This window comes from Artemia sp. Qi Xiang Cuo, chromosome 12, assembly GCF_049724085.1.
Source record: "Artemia sp. Qi Xiang Cuo chromosome 12, ASM4972408v1, whole genome shotgun sequence".
Lineage (NCBI taxonomy): Eukaryota > Metazoa > Arthropoda > Branchiopoda > Anostraca > Artemiidae > Artemia > Artemia sp. Qi Xiang Cuo.
In genome coordinates this window covers 5,054,294-5,074,448 of record NC_142805.1, presented here as the reverse complement: position 1 = coordinate 5,074,448, position 20,155 = coordinate 5,054,294, and the positions used below count along the sequence as shown (strand labels likewise).

Here is a 20,155-nt window from a genome sequence, read left to right as displayed (position 1 = left end):
CAAGTTCTGGGCATGACTTAAAATCATACCCGAATTCTAGTCTTTACGATCTCTTCGATATATCTAGTGTAGAAGTTCTACTACTTCCACATTCTGCCTGTCATACTAAAATTTGTGTTGGCTGTAAATATCCTTTCTCGTTTTCTAGGTGATGAAACTGCATGTTTTTGGTAATAACCATTGTATATTTAAATGCAAATCAAATAATTTGTAATAATTATTCAAACAGGATATAGCTTACACTGTAAATAAATGAATATTCACAATTTCTATACAATCGTCCTAAGAAGCACAGCAAAGGACACGGAATCAGTCGGGGAATTAAAACTCTCCTAGATTTAGATTATGCTGGTGATTTCAGTATCCTAGATGAAAATGAAAGAATTTCTGGAGGTTTTTCAAGTTCAGGGTGCAAGAATAGGTTTGGGAATTGATGTTAAGAAGAATAAGTAGCTAAGACTAGGAATAAATAAAAGTGAAGAGGGGATGGGAAGTGGTAACGATGAGAAGAGGTGAGGATTGGAAAAAAAGTGATGGGAATGAAGAGGGTAACGAGAAGATCCATCAAACTTAAGTAAAAAAGTAAAAATAAATTAAAATTAAAAGAAAGAGGTAAAAAAGTAAATAGAAAAAAAAAATGAAAAAAAGGAGAAATTAATGTTAAGAAGACTAAGTAGCTAAGACTAGGAATAAATAAAAGTGAAGAGGGGATGAGAAGTGGTAACGATGAGAAGAGGTGAGGATTGGAAAAAAGTGATGGGAATGAAGAGGGTAACGAGAAGATCCATAAAAATTAATTAAAAAAGTAAAAAGAAAGTAAAAGTAAAAGAAATAAGTAAAAAATTAAATAGAAAAAAAAAATGAAAAAAAGGAGAAATTAATGTTAAGAAGACTAAGTAGCTAAGACTAGGAATAAATAAAAGTGAAGAGGGGATGGTAAGTGGTAACGATGAGAAGAGGTGAGGATTGGAAAAAAAGTGATTGGAATGAAGATGGTAACGAGAAGATACATCAAACTTAAGTAAAAAAGTAAAAATAAATTAAAAGTAAAAGAAAGAGGTAAAAAAGTAAATAGAAAAAAAAAATGAAAAAAAGGAGAAATTAATGTTAAGAAGACTAAGTAGCTAAGACTAGGAATAAATAAAAGTGACGAGGGGATGAGACGTGGTAACGATGAGAAGAGGTGAGGATTGGAAAAAAAGTGATGGGAATGAAGAGGGTAACGAGAAGATCCATCAAACTTAAGTAAAAAAGTAAAAAGAAAGTAAAAGTAAAAGAAAGAGTTAAAAAAGTAAATAGAAAAAAAAATGAAAAAAAGGAGAAATTAATGTTAAGAAGACTAAGTAGCTAAGACTAGGAATAAATAAAAGTGAAGAGGGGATGAGAAGTGGTAACGATGAGAAGAGGGGAGGATGGGAAAAAAAGTGATGGGAATGAAGAGGGTAAAGATAAGATACATAAAAATTAATTAAAAAAGTAAAAATAAAGTAAAAGTAAAATAAATAATTAAAAAATTAAATACAAAAAAAAAATTAAAAAAAGGAGAAATTAATGTTAAGAAGACTAAGTAGCTAAGACTATGAATATATAATAGTTAAGAGGGGATGATAATTGGTAACGATTAGAATAGGTGAGGATTGGAAAAAAAGTGATGGGAATGAAGAGGGTAACGAGAAGATCCATCAAACTTAATTAAAAAAGTAAAAAGAAAGTAAAAGTAAAAGAAAGAGGTAAAAAAGTAAATAGAAAAAAAAAATGAAAAAAAGGAGAAATTAATGTTAAGAAGACTAAGTAGCTAAGACTAGGAATAAATAAAAGTGAAGAGGGGATGAGAAGTGGTAACGATGAGAAGAGGTGAGGATTGGAAAAAAAGTGATGGGAATGAAGAGTGTAACGAGAAGATCCATAAAACTTAAGTAAAAAATTAAAAAGAAAGTAAAAGTAAAAGAAAGAAGTAAAAAATTAAATAGAAAAAAAAAATGAAAAAAAGGAGAAATTAATGTTAAGAAGACTAAGTAGCTAAGACTAGGAATATATAAAAGTGAAGAGGGGATGGGACGTTGGAACGATGAGAAGAGGTGAGGATTGGAAAAAAAGTGATGTGAATGAAGAGGGTAACGAGAAGATCCATCAAACTTAAGAAAAAAAGTAAAAAGAAAGTAAAAGTAAAAGAAAGAAGTAAAAAAGTAAATAGAAAAAAAAAATGAAAAAAAGGAGAAATTAATGTTAAGAAGACTAAGTAGCTAAGACTAGGAATAATTTTTGCTATTGGGCCACCGTTCAAAAAGTGGGGTAGCGAAGTAGCAATGCTACTTGGCGGTTTTCAAATTTGTTGGCAGATTTTATCTGAAAATACCATTTTTACATATAAAAATAATTTTTGCTCTAAGAAAGGCTGTCAGAACACAAGTTATTCTGCTTAAAGTATCAGTAGCTTTTGGAAGTCTGTTAAATTCCGCTACTGGCAGGCAGCAGCTTTGGAGCTTTTCTTTACCTGACTCCACCTCCCTAACACTCACGTATATAACCCAAATTATATACTCCCCATGAGCTTTTCTGTATATTTATTTTGTCACAGCTGGTTCAGTTTACAGGTGCACGGTTTTAAACAAGAGTGATGCTAACGACCTAAAGTAAATTTGGCAATTTTCAAAATATTTGTAAATTGTTTTTTAATTGGGTCGTGATGAATCAATGCCTCTGGATTTTATACCTTCAAAAAATGGAATTATTATCAAATAGTGAGTTTTTAATGGTACTTGCTAATTAAACGAAACACACTCAAGAAATACGCTTAGATTAGATCTCACAAAACCGGTTTCACAGCATACAATGACAAGGGAAGGGTGATAGAATGCATTGGACTCATGAAATTTGGGCTATATATTTGCACATTGCGAGGGGGGGGGGGCATGCAAAAAGTGGGGTAGCGTAGTAGCAATACTACTTGACAGTTTTCTTGACCTAGTAAAATTTATTGGCAGATTTTGTCTGAAAATACCAGTCCTTTGACTAATCGCCGAATTTTCGGGGACTTCCCCAAACATCTGTCTTCTCGAAAAAATTCGGTTCCCCTAAAATTCCCTTTAGTTCAGAGTTGCCACCCCTAGTGATTTGTTACTAGTGACAGTCCACCCCTAGTAACTATCACTTTCAGTTAACTTGACATAATTTTTTCACTTCTTTTCATAGTTTTGTCTCCATTGTTTATTGCATATAAAAAAACAGGAGTAGATCATTGAATTACTGACATTTCTTCTTATCCTAGTAAAAGGCATAATGTTCAGGTTCTAGATGTTTATCTAAAAAAAACACTTAACACTTGGAAAAAAAACACTTAAATAAAATATTACATTTACTTTATACTGGGAATTTTTTTTTTTTTTTTTTTTTTTTTTTTTTTTTTTTTTTTTTTATACGGCAGCTGCCCATTTGCGTTGATATAAATAGGTTGAGGGATGAATGGGCTCTGATGCGATTGGAGCAAGAACCTCGAGACCTTGGTGACAAGCGCATTGATAGTTATTGGCTTCACCTCTTTACACGTAGCACGGATAAAAGCTACCCAAATCTGACGAATATTATATGGTCCAGTCTCATCATTTCGCACGGAATTGCCAGTGTAGAAAGGGGTTTTTCTGAGCAAAAAAAAAATGTGCTTGATCAGCATCAAACGCTGATGCTAGAGAGAACCCTTGATGCTAAATTGACCATTGTTCTTTTCGGCCAACCATCTAGGGCTAAATACCCTAAAACCATACTGCGGAAAGGTAGAAGTGTACTCGATATCCTCTGAAATGATATCCTACGCTACTACTAACTACTACTACTAACAACTCATCGCAGCACCAAGCCGCCTGAGGCCAACACAGCTACGCACGCTCCTCCTCCACCCCAATCGATTCAAAGCCTCCCTTTTTACACCTGCCCAGGACGTTCCCATGTCCTTTAAATCTTTCTTTATGAAGTCCTCCCATCCCACTCGGGGACGACCTGCTTTCCGTTTAACCCTACATGGTTGGCCGAAAAGAACAATCTTCGGCAATCTGTCATCCTTCATCCGCACAAGATGCCCTAACCACCTCAACCTTTCTTTCATTATAGACCTAGAAAGCGGTATTGAACCACATTTTTTGTATAGCCTATTGTTTGAAATACGGTCAGTCAGCCGGGTACCCAGAACAATCCTTTAGCAATTTCTGTGGAAAACATCTAGTAAATCTTCATCCGCTTTTCGGAGCGTCCATGCTTCAGAGCCATATTTGACCACTGTCATCACTGTATCTTCTAATATTCTCATCTTGGTTTGCAGACTTATCTTCCTATTCTTCCAGACTTTTTTTTAACTGTGAACAAGCACCCTGAGCCTTGGCTATTCTATTTTTAACATCTTCACTGCTCCCACCATCTTTACTAATAATACTACCAAGGTAAGTGAAGCTGCCCACCTGATCAATCTTTTCATTACCCAACGTCACCTTTTCATCTTCACTTATTCCTGGCCTTAGTGACTTAGTCTTCCTAACATTAATTTTCAAACCAATACTAGCACCCTGAACTCGCAAAACCGCTAAAACTTCATTCATTTTGCTCACACTTTCATCTAGGATGCTTAAATCATCAGCATAATTCAAGTCCAGGAAAGTTTTTTCTCCCTATTTGATTCCGTGTTCTCCCATTGCCTTTCCTGTGCTCCTTAAGATAAAGTCCATCAAAATAATCCATACAAAGGGGGATAGAACACAACCCTGCTTAATTCCTGATTTAATACAAAACCAGCTGCTAACCTCATTTCCTACCTTAACCGCAGCAGTGTTATTCTCGTACATAGCACTATTCACTTTAATGTATTTGTTTGGTATACCATACAAGGGTAAGACCTTTGCTAAAATTCTTATATCAACAAAATCAAACACTTGCTCATAATCTATAAAATTGAGGACCAATGGTGTTGGACTACTCAGGAGCTTCTCAATTATTAACGTAAGAGTGAAAATTAGGTTAACACATCCTCTACCTTTTCTAAAACTGCACTGTTCTTCTCCTAAAACTTTGTCTACGGCATCTCTCAGTCTAAAAAGTATCATATTACTAAGCAATTTGCTACCTACAGAGACCAGACTAATGCCTCGATAATTACCACACTCACTTTTATCACCTTTCTTATAAAGTGGCTTAATTAAGATTTTCCTAAAATCGTTAGGTACTTCCCCTTTTTCAAAAATCATATTCATAATCTTCAATAACTTATTTCTAACCTCAGAGCCACCATATTTAAGAAACTCATTTACTACCCTATCAGCACCTGGAGCCTTATTATTCTTTAATCCTTTTAGTACTGTTGCTAATTCCTCCTCACAAAACAAATCTTCCTTCACATCGAAGGTATCACAAACTTTTTCATTTTCCTCTATATTTTTTCCTGCAACTCTATCTCGGTTAAACAAGTTCTCAAAATGTTCGGCCCATCTCGCTTTAGCTTTTTCCTTATCGCTAATTGCCACCCTATTCCTATCTTTAACTGGGACAAGTCCGGATTGACTACTACCTCTCAATTTGTTAACGTGCCAGTACAATATTTTACTATTATGCCGTCTAGCTGCATCTTCTAAATCCTCGGCAATTTTATCCATGGCCTCCACTTCACACCTCCTTAGCTCATATTTCAATGCTTTCTCCACTTTCTTTACATTTCTTTTGTTTTTATGCGATCTATCACTCAGAGAATTCTTGTACAAGTCCTTTCTCCTTTCTAATAAACCTAAAGCTTTTTCACTAATATTCTTAGCTGCAGTTCTAGCTTTCTTCCCTAACACACCTTCAGCAACTTCAAAAATTATTTTTCTAAAATTATTCCAACTATCGTCTGTATTATCAAATTTTAGACTCTGCAGTTTCGCCTTCAACTGTTCCTGGAAAGTTTCTCTCATTTTTTTACTCTTAAGTTAACTAACATAATAACTTCCCAAGACGTAATCACCCTTCTAAAATTTCAGCTTTAAATTAACCCTTGACACTACTAGATGGTGATCTTTACATTTAACATCAATAACAGCACTCCTATATATCCTAGCATCTTGTATTGATCCTGCCAGTCTCCGGTTTACTATAATATAATCAATAAGGTTTGCTGTCTTACCATTACGTGAATACCATGTTAACTTATGAGCCATTTTATGACCAAACACCGCATTGGTTATAACTAGATTGTTATACCTACAAAATTGCAAAAGTCTGTATCCATTGCTGTTTTCTTTTCCTACACCAAATTTACCTAAGCTGGGATACCATCTATCCTTGTTTCTACCAACCTGGGCGTTGAAGTCTCCCAGTAATAACATCATATTTCTACCTGGTACCTTGTCTATTTGCTCCTGTAACTGTAATCAAAATTCATATGAGTCACTAGTATCTCCATCAGTCAGTTCTACAGGGGCATATACTGTTATAACTGATACCCTGAACTTTTTAGTCATAAAATGAGGAATTCTATGATTAGCACCGTCCCAGCCTAAAAAAGACTTAGAAGCTTATTCTTTCATTATCAGCCCTACTCCCTGTGTATGTACCCCATCCTTACGGCCCGAGAAAGTAAATTCTATATCACCTTATTTCATACTTCCCAACCCTGGGACATGAGTTTCTGAAACTCCTAATAAATCTAGTTCGAATCGTCTGAATTCGTCAGTTAAAATGTCGATACGATAGTCATTTTTTAATGTCGTAACATTCCAAGTTCCAATTTTCATGTTCTTTAAATCATTGAAATTTTTTCCGCCTCAGGAAAAGCAATGATCCCGGATACCAGGCAGGACGGGGATCACACATCTTCTCAAGTCTACACCGAAGTGCTTAAGCCGGCTTAGAACCGGACAGCAAGAAGTCCCTGGGACCTCCATGAATGGAGGCTTTGTGCAATCCTGTGCCCATTTTGGTCACAACCGGGTTTTCAACACTTGGCGATGCTCTACTATCAACACGATTTGGAATCCTGCACAGACAATCTCAAGCCTATTACCTCTGACTCATTATATATTCATGCCTACAAATATTATGCTACTACGAGGAAAAGGAAGAAGAGAAAAACAGGGCGAAAAAAAGAGCGTCTGGCGTTGACCAAGAGGTTTGACAAAGATAAAGAATCCATAGAGGCTTTGGAAATCGAAAATGAAGAAAAAGAAAGCAAAGCTTTCTGTTCATGAAAAAATTTTTGACTTCTCGTAGAAGCTGCTAGAAAGCTGGATAGTGCCGTCAAATCAAACGACCTGATTGGACTACAAGTTGCCAAAGCTATGCTAGATAGTCTGAATGTCCAGCACGATAAAGGTAAAGAGTTGAAAGCTACCGAGTCGACAGTTAGCAAAATGAAACTGAACCTCATCTCAGATGTGTTAAAAAAAAAATCCCCAAGAAGGGACCTTAAGAATCACTGCCACGCCTATTGTTTTCAGTATTCGTTTTTGATGGATGAACCTTTGTATTTGAAATATTTGCAAGTTATATAAATGATACTGCATAAATTTTAATGGCAACTTTGTCCAGGTGTAATGTTTACATGTTTTAATTGGCTGCTAACAACTGTTAAGTATTATCATTGAATGCGTTGTGGCTTTGAGCTCATCTAACAGAAGGAAAACATCTGCTGAGTCATGGCTCAACTTTAAAGCGGGCGTATGAACTGTCTGTTTATTCTTTTACCAAATCCCCCATACCAGAATTTATATTATCTAATTTATTATCCTTTTAGCGTAGCGTGAGGATTGAGGAGGGTGAGGAGGCTCAGCCACTTAGTCAATTAAGTTTGACGAGTAAGATCGAAAAATAAGCTGTACGGCTATAAAATTTTATTTAAAAAAAATGTATATATATCAACGTGTCATTAACATAACACTAGTACAGCCACTTGCCAGCAATTTGCCACTAAACTACTACGTTAGGACTCGGCGCATCACTTTTCAGACGGTTTGATGCCCCAGAGATGGGTATGAGCTATTGAGAATACATGCGCAAAAAAAAACATTTGAACTTTAGTTAAAATTCCTTTAAACGTCAAAACTATTCAACCGGCCGTTGAGAAACATTTTTAATATAATGTTGAAACAAAAAAGTTCTTTTCGGTTGCAGAGTACTAAGTTAGTGTTATTCTGTTTTATAAGATTCGGTTGAGGATAATCCAAATATTCGACCTGACGGTTTGAAATCGTGAAAGGAGGAAGTAAATTGGGGGAAAAAGAACTACAGGTCCGGATATCTACTTTCAAGATGCCTGAAACTGTATCCCATACAGGTAAGGGCAAACCCAGGTTTTTCAGTAGCTTAAAGACTTGTTCACTATTGGACTGCTCGAGAAGCTGCTTTGGTAAAAAAAACAATGGGACTGCTCGAGCAGCTGCTATGGTAAAAAGAATGCAGTACAGTAGACTGTTAAAACAGCATTGACAAGGCAGTCTTTGTCAGCTACTTGACTAAACAAGTTAGTCGGTAAAGCGGTGTTTAGATTTTTCCATGAGCTTCCAAGGATTGTTGAATTATGGTTTCTTTGATGTTAACCGGAAGGTCACGACGGGTACTGTTTTTTGGTTTGCTAACCTAGTTACTGAAATGCCGTCCCGATCTGGTCCCTATTTCGGTCTTAGGAAGGTCCCTAAGTTCCTAATTTGGACCTTGCTGACTGTACGACCCCTGATAATATCAACTCAACATGCTTTCTTTTTGTGTCTTTCCGTTTCTTTGCTGTTGTTTTTTTTTTTTTTTCGGTAATTTTTTTTCCCTATCCTTTTTTTTCCTCCTGTTTTCTCATCCTCTTTTTCTATTTCTTATGTTTCTGTGCGTTGTAATTTACTGTTTTATTCCTTATTTTTGTTTTATTCTGCTCCAACACTTGCGTAACATTTATAAAAGTTAATTCTAACTAAATGTTTCTTATGTCTAATGTAGTGTTTCCACTTGGCACTGTCTGAAAACAGAATAGGTTAGGTTAAAAAGCAAGTTGCTTAGATGTAGAAAGAGTTAAACAATAATTAGGAAATGTGTAGCTAGATAAACTTCATTTTGTGAAGGAAAACAGTTTACAGTATGCTACTCCTTTTAAAGTTTTTGTCCTTGCTTGAAGGAGTAACAAAAGGAGTAACGTTACTTCCGGTACTCCTTGATAGCGGGATCCTTCTCGTTCGTCTTTAGTCTTGCTCATTTCCGGGGGTGTAAATTTGCAGGGGGGTTGACGAAAACGCCTCCTCCCCTTCCCTCAGATTTTGAAAAGTACTTTTTTGTATCTCCATAAAAAAAATCCTTGTCCCCCCCTCCCTCTTCATATTTTTTTTATTTGGTTCCCCTGCTCTTGACATGTATTTTTTGCTGTACCAACAAACCGAAACGGACATTTATGACTGATAAGGCAACATCTTTTTTTCGTCTGACAATACGACTTTTTTTAGATTTTGGGCAAAGTGCCATACCATTGTGAGTAATCAGGAATCTGAAAAGATGGGTGGGGCATAAGAGTTTTTAGTCTTGATAGAAGATTATTTTCATATATGCAACTTTAATATGTAAAACCAGCACATACAAATAATAGAACGAGATCAGATAGGACACTAGCTAAGCTACATGAGATAAAAACGAATTGACGAACAACAAAAGATTTATTGTTGAGTAGTTATATTAGTGAGACTACCAACTAGACAGCAAACAGGTTGGATAAAGGAATGTGTCAATAATGGGAGGGTGTCCACCCTCCCATCACTCTGAATCTTAAAAAGAGCACTAGAACTTCTGATTACAAATCCATTGCGTCCCCTGTAAAGATTATACGATCAATCGTAAAAAAAAAATAAAATAAAATGGAAAATAAAATCGTAAAAAAATCATAAAAAACAAAAATGGAATGTTGCGACGTTTGTATCTCATTATTTATTTTAAAACGTCTAGGAATATTATATATTTAAAAAATAAATATAATCTGTATGTATGGCAAATTTTCAAAGCGAAAGTTTGTTCTCTTTTCTCAAGTTTTGAATAAGGATAAAGACCCTCAGAGCCAATGGTGGCGCATAAAATTCATGTTCTAGCTCCTGGATCGTTTAACACGGACAGGTAGCAAGCCTGTCGCCAAACTTGCAGCGAGTTGAATCCAACACCGGACCCTGCATTGCCAAACAGAGGGTCAGTCCACGGTCCTACCATAGAGTTACATATATGTTGAATCGAGTTTTTTTTTTTTTTTTTTTTTTTTTTTTTTGTAAGGGTCTGAATGTGAAGAGGGAGTAATTTATATAAAATCAATTAGACAAAATCCTTTGTTTTGCCGTATATTTAACTTAAATATATTAACTTTCAAGGTTCAAATTTCATCTGGGTTCGTATTAACGTTATATTTTTATTACAGAAGAACCAGTAGAAGAAATATCAGAAGAGCCGACAGAAAAGAAAAAGAAGAAGAAAAAGAAGAAATCGAAAGAGCAAGAAGAAGCTGAGTAAATGGATCGCTTGCTCGTTAATTGAAAAACATTGTTTTTTTTTTTTTACGAATTCGTAAAGAATAAAAAAAAAATCATTTGAAAAATCCTTTTAAATTAAGACTTCTAGGTTTCTAATTAAAGTACTGTTAAACTAATTAAAGACTTCATTAAGTTTATCTGCATAATTGGGTGTCTTGGCAACCGTGGTTAAACCAATCCCTTGGATAGTCCGAAATAGAATGAATAAAAATCAAAAGATAATGCTTGTAACATGTTTAATTTTTAATAAATAATTTTTTTTGAATATGGGGGTATGACCCCCCCCCCCCCCACAAAAAAAGAAGTTTTGTCTGACTTAAAAACATAACAAATTGCATAAAAACAAGGATTCGTTTCTTTAAAAGTTTCATATTGTATCCTTCCCCCCCCCCCCTGAGCAAAAACTCTGAATGCACCCTTGGCGGAGTATATTAAGTTCCTATATACTCTTTCATTAATGATGGTTAAAAATGTTTTCAATGGGTTTGTCTTTTTTTCTATCAAGTTCTTTTAAGCACATCTTTTGTAATCAGTCTGTTTTATATTAAGGGGCATATCTGTTAAATTTTCGTTAAACAAAACATTTGTTTTTAAAAAAAAAAGAATCTTCTTTATTCATTTTTTTCTTTTACATATTGAGCTTTCGGAATATCGTAACCCAATTAGTTCTTATAGTATATGTTATCCTGCGATTTTTCTCACCTTCTAATGTGATTAGCCAAACATTAGGCCCAAAGGGCTATTAGACCTGTTGTAGTACTACCAGGGTGCTACCATTTCGGCGAACCGTCACGAAATGTCATGACATCGAACTGTCAGAACCTCGAACTGTCATAACATCTAAACGAAACGTCAATAATATCTTTCGCACGAAACGTCATGGCATCGAACTGTCAGAACCTCGAACCGTCATAACATCTAAAAAAATTTGTATAATAGTAATAAGTATATAATAGGTTAGAAACAAATTTTGGCTATATATTGGCACATCAGGGGGGGGGGGTAAAGCATAGCATATACTGAACACGTAACTTAACCTAGGTTAGACCCCGGCGCCGCGCCAACGGCACGAACGAACGCCGCAGAAGTGTCGTAACGCCGCGGGTGCGCCAACGGCGCGCCGCCGCCGACAGAGGCGGCGGCGTTCGGTCGACTTTAAATTATTTTTGCGGCAATTCTTTATTGCGTCAACCGCAAAGTCGGAGCTTTTCCTTCTCGTGTGGTTTAGTATTTCGATTTTCCTAATTAGAAATCAAGCAGGGCTTGCACTATCCCCAAATTTTCGAGTATTTTCCCAAAAATCTATGCGTCACCCCGAAAAAAAATTTGGTTCCCCGATAATCACGCAATCACGGTGCCACCCCTAGCGATTTATCACCAGTGACTTTCCCTGCCAAATATTACTTTGCATACCACAACTCTTCACTACTCTCTTGTTCGTTAAGTTTCGTATCTTTTGTTACTTTGCGTAAAAACCGGAGAGATGCAATATGCAATTGCAAATATTGCAATATACACAGTTCTTCATATGTTGACAAAAAACAGTATCGTCTTTATGAAATGAGTTTAAATCATTTTGAATGTAGTTTCCCAATCGCTATTTCTAACATGGTTCGCAGTCAAGAATTGTATTTTAAAGTTGAATAGAATTATAGAACGAATTTACTACTATTCAGCTTCAGCCTTCAGTTGGATTTTGAAATTGACAGCCGACAGATTGTTTCTACAGCGGAATTGTAAGTTTGCAGGTTTTTTTTTGCTGTTTTTAGATAAAAAATTTTTTAATGTTTTATACTCAATTGTTGAGAGCCTGAATGTTTAATACTCATTTGTTCGGAAGCTACCCCAAAAATATGACTCATAAAAAATTGTAAATTATTGCCTATAGGGGGGGGGGGAATAGGGGGCTATCATTTTTAAGTGATAATACCTTACTTTTTTTTATTGAAAGCAGGGATGCCAAAAAGATAATTATTTTTTTTCATATAAAGTGGAGACAGAAGAAAATGATATCAAATTCTCTTGGAAACCATTGAAATATTTTGATAGACCCAGGGCCTCCCATTGGGAGTTGTTCATTGTCTTGGGTATTTTCTGATTTCTCTTAGGCTACTGGCCTAATTTAGCTTTTGTGTGTGCTCCCTTTTAATTAGATTCTTTGGATCTTATTGAATGCCGCGGCGAATCTATGACTCAGTTTTACAATAATTTGACGTATATCTGAATAATTTCGACATTTTTGTTGTTGTGTTTGTACCCCTTTACTCACACCCTCAATTTTTTTCAAGGAACACTAAGCTGTTTAACGTTATTTTGCGTGTTTGTTGGAACCGTATTATGACCTAGTTAATTATTAATTAGCTTATTTTTCTAATGAAAGATGAGACGGTATCCTATCAAGGTGGTATCCAGAGGGGGGAGGGGTAGGGGGGTATTACATTTAAATGATAATATCTCGAAATTTTTTTTATTGAAAACAGGTATCCCAAAAAGTTATTTTATTTTAATTTAAAGCAGAGACGGCATTTTATCAAGTTTGTATCCAGAGGGTGGGGGGGGGTAGTGAGCTATCATATTTAAATGATAATACCTCGATGATTTTTTTTTTTTGAAAGCAGGGGTGCCAATAAGTTTCTTTTTTTTTATTTAAAGCAGAGACGGTGTCCTATCAAGATAGTATCCATAGGGGGAGGGGGGCATAGGGAGTTATTATATTTAAGTGGTAGTACCTTGATTTTTTTTTCTATTGAAAGCAGGGATGCCAAAAAGTTGACAAAAATTAACAAGATTTTCGTGAGTTATACTTGATACAGCACTTGTATAGTTTTATCGTTCAAAGGGAAAGGGACATATGCGTCCAACCCGTTTTTTTTCTTATTTATGAAACGAGTTTACTTTGAAAACATTCATTCATAAGTACCAGGCAGATTCACACTAAAACGAACTGGTGTGACGAAAGCGATAACGACATCCCCACCTAACGTTGCGCTCCAGTGACAATGGTACCCGTGGTCCAGTGCCCAAGTTGCATTAAAAGGCCAGGTCATAATAAAAGCTTTCAATTTGGGAGGTTCAAGGAGGAGTCTTTGACAGTCTTATGACCTCAGGGTACTAGATGTTGCAACGTATCTACAGTGGTTTAAAAAATTCGATCACCCCACAAATGATTACCAAAAATATGCACATATGTAACAATTTTGGAATATTATAACACTTTTTTCAAAGCTTTGAAGAAAAGCAAACCAGGCTAAATACCCCTAACTCCGCTTGAAAGCTATTTCAAAAAGAAAGTCTTTAGAGATTTCCATGTAAATGACCATAGAATAAGTTTTTAGTCTGGGGGGGACTCTAAGAAGAGTCTTTTGAGTATTTTGACCATATGCGACAACTTATTGTTGCGACTTTTTTAAATTTGGTAATTTTTGTGAGCATTTGGGAATCAAAGCTTAAACTCAATAACTGATACTAATTGTCCTAACATTTTGCTTGGATTAAAAGTGATGAACTAGGATGAAAATCTCAACATCTTCCTGGAGCTACTTCAGTCTGCATATTATTTCATTTAATTACATTTAGAACGGAAGAGTTTTTAATTTTTTACAAGAAAATAGCTGTCATTTCATCTGTCTTCATACCGAATAAACCATTAAGTGTTTTTTGTTTCATTGTAATTAAAGTGTTCTCATATATTTCTCAGTTTGATAAAATTACTCCTTTTAGTTGCAGTTTATAATTTGACTGATATTAGGTATTTATCAGTTTATAATTTGGAATGAATCCCCAAAAGAAAAAATGAATAATATCCAAAAGAGCAGCCAAAAGCAATATAAAAGCAGCAGTTCAGCCTTATCCTACATGACATATATTCTATAAAGAGGCAAAAAAATAGCTTTAAAATGTATTTTTTTTTTTTATTGTAATTAAAAACCAGTTTTCAATACAAGAAGGCTTTTTAGGAATCCAAAAGAGCAAAAAAAAGCAATCAATATCAAAGTCGACCATTTCAACTGTTTTAAAGGTGACAAAACAGATATTGGCAAAGGGCATTATGAAAAAATTAAGCTTCTAAGTTCAAAGTTTTTACCCAGATAACTGACGAATTTTGGGACACGGTATTTGAAGTTGTATATGCAATAATGCTCGATGAAAAAAACTGCTAATTTTGATAATTATTTATTTTAAGAATACATAGCTAATAGATACTTCAACCACTCGTATTATGCAAGGGTTCTGAAACGCCACAGCCATTTCGTTTCTACCACATTTCTACTTCTCTTGATGAATAAGGAAGAAGACCAGTTTCCAGCCAGCGACTCGTAAATTTTTGAACTCATGAATAGGCTCAAATCTGTTGTAAATATAAGTTGTGATTTGAGAAAGACTGATGAAAACATTAATGTTTGCGGTCAACACTGATCACGCCGGCGGCGCGCCGCCGACATGTTACTGTGGGCGCGGCGCGGCGTGCTATTTTAGGCCCCACCGCTGCCGGTCTTCCCTCATCGGCGCGGCGCCGGGGTCTAACCCAGGTACTTTTTCCTCCCTAAATCCCAAAAAACTAAAGTTTTAAAGTTTTCGATGTTATGACGGTTTGAGGTTCTGATGGATTTTTTTTCGATGTTATGACGGATTTTGTACTGCTCCTGACGTCCGTGCTACTGACGGTTCGATGTTATGACGCCTTCCCAGTACTACCATTGACATACTGTTAAAGTAAAGAACTCCATTAAACAGGGATCGGCCGCAGTCACTGTTTGTCACTTTTGTCACTTTTTTTTGGACCTGTCACTTTTTGTCACTATTTCTGTCATTTTGTCACTAAAATTACTTTTTTCGACGTCTCGGACCAATTGTTTTGGTGAAACAGTATGTTATAGTCGACTGTCGACTGTGGCGTACTTCGTAAAAAAGATAAGTCTTTTTTTGATAGTGTGGACTGTATTTCAAGACGCACAATGTCTATGGCTGTGATAAACGTGGTTAGTGTGTGTGTGTGTTAAGATCTAGGTTTTTGCAGATAAGATGATAGATTGAATTAGTTCTACCATACCATAACTGCCTATGGTTCTTTTCAGGCCCTTGGTTTACTTAGCATACTTTCTTGCCTGGTTGCTTAGCAAATAGACAGTTAGGCCAAGATTCCTTCTGTATGTTTTCAGTGTTAGCCAGTTTCTTTGATTTTAGACCGTTTCCTGCATAAGGCATGCATGCCCACAGGTCTGAGGACGTCAAAAATGTAAGATTAAATTCGTTTTTTCACTGGTTTTGTCAGTTTGTATTTGTATTAGCTTTATATGTTTTCGAATTCCGTCCTAAAACCCATTCTTATTTCAGATCGCTGTAAAATAATGGACAAGACAAAATTTTTGGAGAGCTGGCTCAGCAGGGAAGCCGGTGCTGGGCATAAAGTTAAAGAGTGGTGCACAAAAGGGAGTGACAGCTCGTTCTATTGTAAAGTTTGCAAAAAGACACTCAGCTGCCAGAAACGGTTCAAGGCCCTTCTTCAACATGCAACTGCACAAGATCACAAAAAGAATGCTTCTGTAATGTTAAACCAGCGTCAGTTGAGACTCGCTGCATCAGCTCCAACCGGAAACCACCCAAACTCACAGAGTGACGATAGCGTACCATAAAAGAGTCTGGAAATGCTCCGCGAGCGAGATGCAGCATCAAGGGTGGAGATAGTTTGGGTTTTAAAGAGTATTGCTAGGTCTTTTGCTGCAGCTTCGTTCGATCATATTGCCGAGGTGTTCCAAACAATGTTCCCTGATGCTGTACCAGAAGGCTTGTCCTTAAATGCTAAAAAAATTACATACTTGTTGACGGAGGCTATTTATCCGTCTTCTGAGAAATTATAGTTGGAGACGTCCAGAAATCTGACTTTGTGCTGGAATATGATGAAACAACGAACAATGGTGGGGTAGAGGAGCTCCAAATTAGAGTTCGATACTGGTCAAAAGAGCGGAAACAAGTGGCTTGTTGGCATCTTCGGACATATTATATGGGACATGAAACCAGTGAAGATCCAGAAAATCCTGCAGAGTATTGAAGATGCAGAACTTTCACTTGAGAGATTGCTGATGCTTGCAAGTGATGGCCCAGTGTCAATAGGAAAGTGTGGCCCATCTTAGACTCAGAAAAGAGAAAAAGGTATTCAAAAGGCCTATTGAATATGGGAACCTGCAACATTCATGCAGTGCATAATGCATTCCTGAAAGGGCTGCAAGAACTCGGGGGAGGAGTGCCCTGATATGACCATCGCTGGCCAGCTCGTTCTGACGATTTCAACCAGTGCCAACGGAAAGTTAAAGTTCCTCAGCGTAAGTTTATGAAGCACGTCCCCACAAGATGGCTCACCATAGGGGAAGCAGCAAGCCGCTTGATGGAACAGTGGCCTGCATTGATTGAATATTCTTGCCCACGAATGCTAGAATTCGTGCCAAAGAAAAATTGTCTGGAGTACCTGATGTCAAATGCAAAATATTTGAAAATTGTAAAATGGCTAAAAAAGCAAACAATGAAAGCCTAAATTGAGTTCATTGTAAGCTCTGCAGCAACTTTCACTGCTTTTACTGGTGTATTTCAACGACAGGAGCCGTTAATTCATGTGGTAAAGTTTGAGCTGAGACGGTCATGCACAGTTCTTTTGAGGCAGATTGTGCTGGCTGATGATGTCAATCTCCGGATCCTCGGTGATTTTGAAGGCTTAGTTCGTATTGCAGATGTTTACCTACAGCAACCCTTGTGTAATGATTGCTGCCCTGGATTCTTAGATTCTGGATTCTTAGATTGGATTCGTTATTCTGAAAGACAGGAAAAATTTTTTCTGAGAATTTAAAAGCATATCAAAGCTACTGTACAGTACCTGCTGAAAAAACGCCCTGTGAGCAACGATTTTTTCTGAAGCCTTGCCAGCCTAAGCCCTTCCAGTCCATTGCCAAAGAACGAGTTGCAGTGATATATTCCGCAACGCGAGAGAACTTCCATTTGAGACGGACATCGAGCAAGTCCAGAGATAATAGTTGTTATTACAGTCAGATCCTGGGCCGCTACCCACGGAGAGTACTCGAATCGGCAGCTATAGGCAAAAGATCCTGGAACTAAAGATGCCATCTGGTGAAACCAAATATCAGACCTTAGGTCGGATCGTCTGGGCAGCTCTGTCGCTCTGTCATGGAAGTGCAGACGTAGAGAGAGGCTTTTCTCGGTCAGCTCTGCTGATGACTAGCCTTCAAGCGTGTACAGAAGAGCGGACACTGAAGGCTAAGGCTTTTGCTGCGGATGAGCTCCGCGACTATGGGAGCAGGCCAGTGTGTGTGCTGATCACAAAGAAGCTGCTTTGTCTGGGTAGATCAGCTAGAGCCAGCTATTAACTATTCCTTATTGAATGTAGACAATAAGAATCAGAGAGAGAGAAGCTTGAAGCTGAGAAGGAAGATTCTGAACAATAAATCCAGGAGATGGCGCGGAATAAGCAAAAAATAACGGCCATAGAGTCAGACATTGTACGAACAAAAAAGAGATGGTTCAGCAGAAGGAAAGAGGCGATACCCATCTGAGAGAGGAAGGGGAACGGTTGAAGAAAGCTGTGGAAGAGAAGGACTTCCTGAACATTGGTCTTGCTCAAAGTATGCTGGAAGCAGCATTAAAAGCTCGCTCCGGAGAAAGAAAGGGTAGAGGATGCTGAATCGGTTGAAGTACTTGTTCTGAAGAGGAAATCTTAACTAATTGATCGCCTTTCGAAAAAGTCAAAGAAGTGATGACATAATATCTAGTGATTGCTTATACCTAGTCGTGACGGACGCTTGTTATTCAATAAATCAGTTTTCGTTCCTAGTTCCATAATCGAAAACGTACATTTACCGAAGTTGTCGTTTGTATAAGTAAATAAAATCAGTTCAAGAAAAAAATAAGGATTTCAGGCTTTCTGTCCGTAACTTTTCGGGCTCTCATAGGCCTGTGATGATCTTACAGTAGTAATTTCGATCCTTGTAATCCATCTGACTATGCTCTGACGGCTTCTGACCAGTCACTTTTTGTCACTTTTTTGGTGTTCGCAAGTAACTAAAGTCACTTTTTTCGTGCACTTCGTCGTGGCCGACCCCTGATTAAACCAAAAATGAGCTAAAATAAAATCAAATAATCTACCAAGCGTGAAACTACCACAGATCAGCATCGATAAATAAATGAAACCCAAAACAAACGGAAATTACAATTAATAACCGAGTCAAACTCAAAACGAGCAGAAAATAAAATGAGTAGGGCTCAAAACCCCTATGCCTCCCCAAGGCCAGACCATAAATTGCACTTTACTGAAAAAAATAAATGTTTTTACTTTTATAACTTTAATAAATCAAATAATACTAACATTTTGATTACTAATATCAATATATTTATATTAAACTGACAATTCACATTCATTCGGATTTTTTTGAGTAAAGTGCAAATTATGTTCTGGCATGGGGAAGGCATAGGGGTTTTGAGCCCTGCTCATGTTAATCTCTGCTGGTTTTGAGCTTCATTTGTTTATCGATGCTGATTTGTGATAGTTTCACGCTTGGTAGATTATTTGATTTTACTTTTACTCATTTTTGATTTAATGGAGTTCTTTACTTTTCTTTAAAAAACTTATTTTGTGGAAAATGTTTTTTTTTAATTAATTTCTGTTCGTTTTATATTGACATAGTCTTTTGGGGGAAAAAGAAATAATTCTTTAAATCTTTTCGTTTTTTTTAAGACTTTATAGTTTGCCTGCTATTTGTATGCTGGAGAAAAAATTTTCAGCAATTTTTAATAACATACACTTTTAAAAATCTGGACATAAATAGTAGTGTTAAATTTAGTTTCATACCTTCTCTAGCTGACCTGAAATAGAAAACTTGTTACCATTTGCATAAAAAAGTCTGTTTACTTTCTTTGATAGCTTGGATACACTTACGCTATTTTGATGTGGTTAAATTTTAAGAGCAGAAGTAGCCCCGAAAGTTTGAACATAATACCCTCAGTCGTTCTTGGGATACTGCTGAGATCCCTTATTGGGAATTAGCATTAACACAGTGCATTTTGATTTAATCTCAAGGCAACATTTATTTTTTAAACATAATGGGAAAATGGGTGTGTGGGGGTGGGTGGGGGACTAGTTGCCCTCCAATCACTTTCTACTATTAAAAAGGGCATTAGCCCTTTCTGTTTTCAATCGAATGAGCCCTTTTCGAAGCCCCTAAGACAACTCCTTCGATACGAAGTGCCCTAGTCTAAACAAAAAAAAGGAAAAAAATAATAATACATTATACCCACATCGATCTTTACTATAAAAATTTCAAGCCTTCCAATCACTTTCGACTATTAAATAGGGCATTAGCCCTTTCAATTTCCAATCGAATGAGCCCTTTTTGAGTTTCTACGACAACGGTTTCTATAAACACCTTATATGCCTCCAGGGCATAAATTACAACCCTTGCCCTGAGGGCTGTGAGGGGGTTTGTCATCCTCAAAGACCTAAAGTTCAGAACTTTCAACAACGCTAAACAAAATGGCTATCTCAAAATCTTGATCGTATGTGTTTGGGGAAATGATGGGCGTGAGAGGGGCGTTAGTTGCTCTCCAAACACTTTAAACTATTAAAAAAGGCACTAGCCCTTTCAATTTCCAATCGAATG

General features: G+C 36.6%; 1 protein-coding gene across 1 annotated transcript in view; it reads left to right on the top strand.

Moving 5' to 3' along the window:
• nop5 (nop5 ribonucleoprotein) overlaps positions 1–10,540 on the top strand; it is a 124,664-nt gene extending 114,124 nt beyond the window's left edge. Inside the window, exon 10 of the mRNA XM_089098483.1 lies at positions 10,385–10,540. Coding sequence (XP_088954609.1) covers positions 10,385–10,476 — 92 coding nt within the window. The 3' untranslated portion in view covers positions 10,477–10,540. The remainder of the gene's footprint in view (positions 1–10,384) is intronic.
• Positions 10,541–20,155: the final 9,615 nt, after the last annotated feature.